This window comes from Impatiens glandulifera, chromosome 7 (assembly GCF_907164915.1).
Source record: "Impatiens glandulifera chromosome 7, dImpGla2.1, whole genome shotgun sequence".
Taxonomy (NCBI): Eukaryota; Viridiplantae; Streptophyta; class Magnoliopsida; order Ericales; family Balsaminaceae; genus Impatiens; species Impatiens glandulifera.
In genome coordinates this window covers 9,317,752-9,326,569 of record NC_061868.1, presented here as the reverse complement: position 1 = coordinate 9,326,569, position 8,818 = coordinate 9,317,752, and the positions used below count along the sequence as shown (strand labels likewise).

The 8,818-nt window shown below is 30.1% G+C and overlaps 1 protein-coding gene across 1 annotated transcript; it reads left to right on the top strand.

The window, feature by feature from the left end:
* The first annotated feature begins 4,177 nt into the window (after positions 1 to 4,177).
* Positions 4,178 to 8,818, top strand: LOC124946286 (probable ubiquitin-conjugating enzyme E2 25). The gene is made up of 9 exons (XM_047486851.1): positions 4,178 to 4,404; positions 4,497 to 4,593; positions 4,670 to 4,780; positions 4,850 to 5,282; positions 5,334 to 5,845; positions 6,125 to 6,188; positions 6,402 to 6,541; positions 6,636 to 6,947; positions 8,212 to 8,818. Exons 1-9 carry the CDS (start codon positions 4,358 to 4,360, stop codon positions 8,566 to 8,568), a joined length of 2,073 nt encoding a protein of 690 aa, XP_047342807.1. The 5' UTR covers positions 4,178 to 4,357; the 3' UTR covers positions 8,569 to 8,818.

Sequence of the window (8,818 nt, the reverse complement as noted above, 5' to 3'; positions counted from 1 at the left end):
TATATTTAATATTAAAGGAGAAAAAAAAAGATGGATAATATAAAATAGGCCCTATTCAACTGTATAGGTTGCATTACCCCATGACCGCCGACCTTGGTTAAGCGCATGCTACTCTCGATTAAAAAAACATGCCATGCATGATTCTAGGTCGAAAACATGAGCAGCTCAACAAAATCGAACAACAATAATAAAAAAATAATAATTTTTGATTTTAAACTCATAGGATCATACTATATTACCATTAAAACATATTACATCATCCAAATCATGAACATCAATAGCAATTCAATTAATTAGTAAAATAGGAAGTTAACATTTTGAAAAATAAAGAACACAAATTCTTTCCAAACATCATTTTAAGCTCCAAAAAGTATGCAAATATCTTCTACAACATGTTTGAAATTCTTGATCTATTATTCTCAATTAATAGCTCAAGAACACCCTTTTCAAGTTTTTAAATATTTCACTCAAATTAGGCATTTTTAATTTAGAAAGAATGAAACAATTTTATGGTTGTGCAGAAAGTCTATAATTGCCAATTATAATATGAACTAATTATCAATTTCAATACAAACCAATCACAAGAATATATATGAACAAACAAAGCTAAAATCAGATTTTTCTTAAATTAAATAGTTAAATGAAAAATGAAAGGAATAAGAATGTTTACAATCTTTCTATACACTCCTAGTAACAACTCCACAGCCAACTCTAAGTTCACAACTCACTCAAACAAACAAAAAAACCCAAAAAAAAATAGAAGAGAAGCTTTGATGCTCAACAATGGTGGAAGAAAAAAAGAAGTTACCTGACTTGTGTGTAAGGATGGCAATTTGAAACCGCCCCGCGAAAACCGAATCGAATTGCCCCGTTTGTGATGGTTTTTCCTCGAAACCGAACAAGAATGGGGCGGGGATGGTATTTGTGTCCCCCGCCCCGATCTTCCCCGATCCGCCCCGATCTCACCCCCGATTATGCCCCGAACACTATAAATATAGTTAAATCATCAATATATTTATTTATCCACTATATTTTATAAGAATAGTAAGTTTACTTCTTTATAATAATTTAAAATTTCAATATATTACAATATATATTATATTAAAAAATCCGTTTATATAATTTTATTGGATAATTTTATTATTTAAAAAATATATATTTTATTAACGGTGCCCCGTGGGGATTCCCCGAAACCGAAAAAAACCGAACGGGGCGGGGATGGTATTAAAAAAATCCCCGAAATAAAAATGGTGCGGGAATGGTAAATGCATTCCCCGCCCCGAACCGCCCCATTGCCATCCCTACTTGTGTGTCTAGCTTCTAAACTACTTACTATATAACACTTATATAGGCCAATAGAAAAAGGCCCAAGCCAATTCAATATTTATAACCTAGTCAATTCATGTTTCCCCTTTTCTCTATCGAGTTTTGGGGGGCAAAATTCGAAATGTATGGTTGATAATTGTAGGATTGGTTGGCTACATTGAAATTCTCATATATTCGTTAGGTCTTGCATCTGGCTGCGTTCGCCTTGGACTGAGCCTGAGCCACCTGTTCTGTCGGTGGGCGGCTACGGCTTTCCGGCAACTGTACAGCGCAAACAACTTTTTCAATCATTTTTTTTTATATTCTATCCTTAAAAAAACAAATAACACAATATCAAATATAGTCCATTATTTTAAATTGCTATCTTATTTATTTAAATGATCGACACTTATTATAAAATAATTATTTATTTATTCATATAGAAATTTATAAATTATTTTATTGACTTGAAATTATTTATTAAAAAAAATGAGTGTTTGTGAAACTAGTTTACTCTATAAAAAAATCTTTCTAATATATATATATAAAAAATATGATGCTTAATTTTTAAAGTGTCCGAATTTTCGGATGAAGAGCTGTGGAAATGGATACTTGGTCAGATTGTGGGATTACCCATAAATTTAAAACGATTAAAAATAAAATAAAAAATGCTATTGGTATGTTTGGAACTTGTAACCTAACAAAAACAAGTACAACTTTTTATCAAGTGTGATTGAAATGTGATTTGCCGATAGATAATAGACCGATATCATTTAAAATTGGTTAAACAAATATGAATCAAATATTTGATTGACCAAAGTGTGATGTCAGAGTACTAATTATTAAAAAATACAAATCAAATATTTGATTGATAAAATGAAAGTGTAAAGTCACGGAGATTTATTCGGAAAAAAAAATGTGACGAAACATGTGAAAAAACAAATTATTTTACCGAATAAAATGTGGAATGAGAGCGTTATATTTTTTTTATTTTAATATATTATTAATGATTTATTAAGAATTTTAAACATGGAATAGATATTATTATAATTTTTTTAATTTATTTTATTTTTATTCTTATTCGCGTGCATTAAATTTTTTCCTAATTTAAACAATAATCCATAAAAAAACTATTTCTTAATAACTCCAAAATATATATATATATATTATAATAATTGTAACTAAACATAATTTTAAATGTTTATTTATCTCTTTAATATTCATTAACAATTTATCTTTCTTCTCTTTATTAATAATTTATTTTTTATCGCTTCAATATTCATTAATAATTTATTTATATTATAAATAAGAAATAAATCAAATAAAAAATAACAATATATATATTTTATTTGATAAATATATATTAAGAGAATAAAAAATTAAATTAAAATTCTTAATCTTTTTAATTAATTAATTTTCTCTTAATTTTTTTTTCATACTTTTTTACATAAAATGTATTATAAATTCAATCAATTAACTAATTTGAGTTATATTTATTTTGAATATTAGTATGTATATTTGAAATTTTGAATTAGATCATCTTAAAAAATTCTCATTTTTCTATTATAACTAATTTTAAAAATAAATTTATATATATATATATATATTAATAGAGGAGAGAAATATTTAATTAAAAAAATTAAGAAATTTATTATTTATTTTTTATTATCTTAAATATATATTTATTAAATAAAATATATATTTTGTTATTTATTTATTTGATTTATTATTGTTCTTATTATTATTTAATATTTTTTATAAATAAATAAATTAAAAAATATATATAAATATATATTTATAAATTAATAATATAAATAAATTATTAATAAAAATTGAAGAGATAAAAAATAAATTATTAATAAAGAGAAGAGAGGAATTATTAATGAATATGAGAGATGAATAAATATTTGAAATTATGTTTAATTATCATGCTTAATCACCATTCCATATCACTTTACTCATATTTATATTATGATAGATAAAATGTATTACAAGGTAGAGAAATTGGAGAGAATGTGATAAAAAAATGATGTCGTATTGGTTTTAAAAATAAAAAATATAATGATTATAAAAAATTATTAATGAATATGAGAGATAAATAAACATTTAAAATTATGTTTAATCATCATGCTTAATCACCTTTCCAGTCACTTGACTATAAATTTTTCGCTCTCCTATCACTACTCATATATATATATTAAGATAAATAAAATATATGATAGAGGTAGAGAAATTGGGGGAAAGAATGTGATAAAAAATAACATGATATCTTGATTTAAAAAATATAAGGAATAAAATTAGAGAGATAATTTTATTTTTTTCAAGAGAAAATAAAATTAACTCTCTTTTCACACTTTTTTTTGTCGTTTTTTAATTAATGAAGGTCGTTCTTTCTCCCAAGTTTTATCGTTCTATTAATTTTTTATATACATATTAAATAAAAAAGATTAAAATATTTATTATCTTAGAAGTGTTTGATGGAGTTATTTTAAAATTTGCATTTAATATTTAATATTTAAATTAAAAAATAATAATAAGTTAATATTTTAATAATGGTCAAGTCAAACAAACAAAGCCAAAAAAAGAGAGATAAATATATTTTATATTATTAAAAAGAAAATCAATAGAGACGATATTAGAGGGGCCAAAAGAAAAGCGTTTAATAATATTGATCATATTGACACGTGGGACTCATGCGCATCTATGGGCCCCACTTTTTCCGACCGCCGTTAAGAACACTCCGGTGGCGCTACCGTTATAATTAATCTGACGGAAAGTGATCAGTCGCTACTCGCTAAAGATAATAAACGGATCATTGACGGTCTTCTTTGATTATCTAATAAAGTCTTAAAGCTACGAACTTTTCATGATCAAAACTCGTCTTATTTTTAGTACAAGAAGATCTTTTCGTGGACGATAGCAAAATTATTTTAGGACCCTTTTTTTATAATTGATTGATTGATTCATTCATTCATTCATTGATTAAATTCATGATCCAAGTAAAACCCTAACCCATTTCTTCTTTCTCTCTCTCTCAAACCTCTTATCGCTCATGGAATCGCAACCTATGCCTGGTCATATACCTCAAAACTACAACAAGTAACGTACTCTTTATCACTCATCACTATCTGTATGTATCTATGTATGCATAATCTCTTTATTTGTATATTTATTCGTGTAATCGATTGAAGGGAGCGGCTTTTCTTAAGTGGGTCATCTTCGTATGCGGTTGAAGAAATCGAGGAAATCCCTCCTCCTGCTTGTTGGGTTTCGAATTCAAGGAAGAAGGTATGTGATTCTTCCGTCTGCCATTGTTTTGATTTTAGGGTACTGTTCTATTTGATAAACGATTAGCTTCTTGTAGATGACTGAGCCTGAACTAATTTGTATCGATTTGGATGATGATGATGATGATGATGGTTCTGCTGATGTTGTGCTTATTAATGGAATAACTGATAGGAAGAACAAGGGGAAGGTAGGGTTTTGGCTTTTTTTATCTCTTGATTGGTAATTTCTCTGAAATGAATTGTCTTTCCATTTGTAGGCTCATATAGTGGATGTTTCTGATCGACACAATTCGTTGAAATCTAGGTCTGGAAGTTGGATTCCTTGTAATACAGTGACGAGTTCTGATTCGGAAACACACAGTGAAAGTAACGATAGCGATGATATATATTGCTGGGAGGATGATCATGTTATGGCATCTAAGAATGAGGATAAACTTGCTCTATTTCAAGCACGTCTAGATAGTATGGATATTCCTGCTGGAGTTGAGGCTTCTATTCCTTGGTTTCCTGATTATGAACAGAACATACATGTGCAATCTACCAGTCTTGGTCTGAACAGTTCAATGGGTGCAGCACAGTCTAGCAGTGCTGTTCCTATGGCTATGTTAGATAATGAATTTCTATCGTTACCTGTGAAAAACAAGGGAAGTTCTTACGCAGTAGGCAGTTCAAAGCTGAAAACTTACAAAGGTTAATTGTTATGTTTCATCATGGTTATAAGTTCTTTCTTTGGATGGTTATAATGGAAATTGGGAATAATGTTTCTATTTTCTGATGATGCAGCTAAGACCATTTCAAAGGATATTCATGGAGATGGGAAGTCTCACTTCAAATTATACCCGCCTAATCCTTATGGTTTTCATATGGGCAGTGGACTCTTGCATCAACTACCATCTTATAATTATTCTGTACCTGTTTCCTTCTCATCAGTCTTTGTGTCAAATCCTCCTCCCCCTCCTGGAAATTTTATTCCCGTTTGGGGGGATTACTCCCCATTTGGACATGATCAATTTAACGTTTCAAATGATGCGGCATATACTAATGGATATAATCTTGTGAATAATATTCCTGAGATGTCTATGTATTCTACTGGAGTTGTCCATGAGGAACCTGCAGGATCTATGCCAGCTGTTTCTCTTCCTATAAACTCTAGCACTGAGGAGATCTTGAGGAAGCACCAAGAATTCAAGAGATTCGACACAGTTGAGGACCACTCAGATCATCATTTTGCTAATCGTACTTCAATGAGGCAGGCAAGTTAGTTTTTATGGTTCATTTTCATGTTTTTCCTTATGATTTTGTTGATTAACTCAATTGACTGGTTATGTAATGCTTTTTCCACTGTTTCCAAAAAAAAAGAAGATATATCAGGATCATGATAATCATATTTTGATTTCGTTTTTGTATTTTTTATTCCAATTAGAACTTCAAAAAAGTTAAAAAAGAAAAATCGCATTGCTTTGGTTTGACAGTTTTGTTTGAGTTACAAGCTGTGAAGATATGACATTTTTTCACACCTCTTTATTTTACAGCCATCAAAAACATGGGCAAAGAAAATACAGGATGAGTGGAGAGTCTTGGAGAAGGACTTGCCAGGTAAGTTAATTTGGTGCATCTTGTATTCCTAGTCTACTTGTGAGTTATAGAAAACCAACAAGGGTAAAAGGGACTAAAAATTAGCCTATGAGGAAAATATACCATTGAACTACTATAACTAGTGCAAAAATGCATGTCCGTTTTTTGGTTAGTAAAAAGTTTAACATCCGACCTTCCACTCAATTGCAATCTTTTTCTCTGTTGCTTGATCAGACACCATATTTGTTCGGGTCTACGAATCCAGAATGGACCTTTTGAGAGCTGTTATTATAGGAGCAGAGGGTACTCCTTACCATGACGGACTCTTCTTCTTTGATGTGTACTTCCCTGCTGACTATCCTAATCTTCCACCTGTATGTTCACAAAAAAAAACTTCCTTTTCTTTTTCAAAATCACACTACAACATGCTTTATATTCTGACAAGATTAATATGATCACCTATTGCAGCATGTCCACTATCACTCTGGAGGTCTTCGAATTAACCCTAATTTGTATAACTGTGGAAAAGTATGCCTGAGTCTTCTTAACACTTGGAGTGGCAGAGGAAATGAGAAATGGGTCCCGGGGATATCAACCATGTTACAAGTTCTAGTTTCTATTCAGGCATTGGTTCTTAATGCAAAACCCTACTTTAATGAGCCAGGATATGCTGGGTCAGAGGGGACATCTGGAGGTGAAAAGCAATCACGGAATTATAACGATAATGCATTTAATCTTTCTCTCAAAACGATTTTGTACACAATGAGGCGACCGGCAAAGGTGAGTCTATTCTTAGTGATTACAATGCTGATGTTTTTTTTATATTAAATTTACTATTTGTTTAGCCAGTTAGAAGGTGTATGCTGCTATCAGTCAATCATCATATAATAAATCTGCATTCTTTAATCAACTTGAGAAATAAATGAAATTAGTGGTTGCTTAGGAATTACATATTCTTCAAGTTGTAGATGGTTGTGGAAGTTGTCGCGTGTTAATGCTGATGTGTTTTCTATATTACATTTACTGATTGTTTATCCAGTTAGAAGGTGTATGCTGCTATCAGTTAATCACCATATAATAAATCTGCATTCTTTAATCAACTTGAGAAATAAATGAAATTAGTGGCTACTTAGGAATTACATGTTCTTCTAGTTGTAGTCTTGTAGATGTTTGTCAAGTTGTTACAAGTTAAGTTTTCAATAGTTTTATGATATAAAATTTAGAGCTTGTTTGATAAAGTTTTTTTTGAAACAATCCAATCTTTTTGAAAAAAAACCCTGTTTGATGAAAAAGTGGATTATTGGGTTAAATGACTAAAATGTCTTTGTATTTGATATGTTAAAATGTAATAAAAATAAAGTGTAATTTGGATGCTGTTTCATGTATTAATTTGAAAGAATCTGAGTTATTTGAAAAAAAATCTGATTTGATGAAAAAGTGGATTATTTGGTTAAATGATTTAAATATCTTTTTGTATTTAATATTTTAAAAGTTGGTGATTGCATGATTTAATTGATGATGGGATTAATGATGGCATAAGGGGTTATTTGGATTAAATCCAAGGACTTGTTGTTCGATCTGGGTTATTTGAAATTTAATCTCAAATATCCCACTATCAGATCATCAATCCCCTCGTCACTCACATCATTCAAACAATCAACTAAATTACCCTTTATTTCTTTCAAAGAAATCATTTCTCTTTTATTTATATACCCTAAAGTCTTTTTATGCAAATAACCCAATTTTCAAAACCCTACACTGAACAAGGTTTTTTTGAAGTTTGAACAAGGCCCAAATAACCCTTCATCAAACAAAGGCTATAGTATTTTAGTTGATGAAAATAGTTATTTGGAATAAACCTAAATAAACCCTTCATCAAACCCTTTTGGAAGAAGTCTAAATACCCATGATTTAAAACTTGGTTATAGATCAATGTTTTTGTTTATTAATATCGAGTACCAGTTTATCTCGATGCATAAACATGATTTTCAGAATTTCTTTTCTCCTTGCTAATTTGATTAACTTGGGTTTATGTAAACAACAGTATTTTGAAGACTTGATTATTGGCCATTTCTATAATCGTGGTCAAGATATACTTGCGGCCTGTCAAGCTTATAAGAATGGAGCTCAGGTTGGAAGCTTTACCAAGAATCAATCTTCTGATGTTACTAGCCATGGTCAAAACAAGATCAACAGCTCAGCTTCTTTCAAGAACGGTTTGACTGCATTAACCTCTCAGCTTGTGCAAGCATTTACCCAAATTGGTCTAAAAGATTGCGAGAAGTTCCTTAATGCTCCTCCTACTATTGCCGTTACTGCAGAAAATGGAAATAAACTGATGTCCCATGCAATAGCTGCCACAGTGCCTAAGAAGAAGCAACGAATGGCGGCTATGAGGTAGTAGTTGGTTGGTTTTCATTTTTTTGGTCGAATTAGGTGAACTAAATTGGCTGAGTTACTTCACATGATCTAATAAGAGGGTTTAAAGAGTGAGTATATATATTGAATCAAAATGCACTAGGAGTTGGTTCTTATGTCTGCCTCTTCTTCTTTTTCTTCTTCTTTTATGATTGTGGATTTTTCTAGACTTGAATTTTGGGTATCTAACTTTGATGGATGGATTATAAACATATTCTTGGTTTATTGACTAA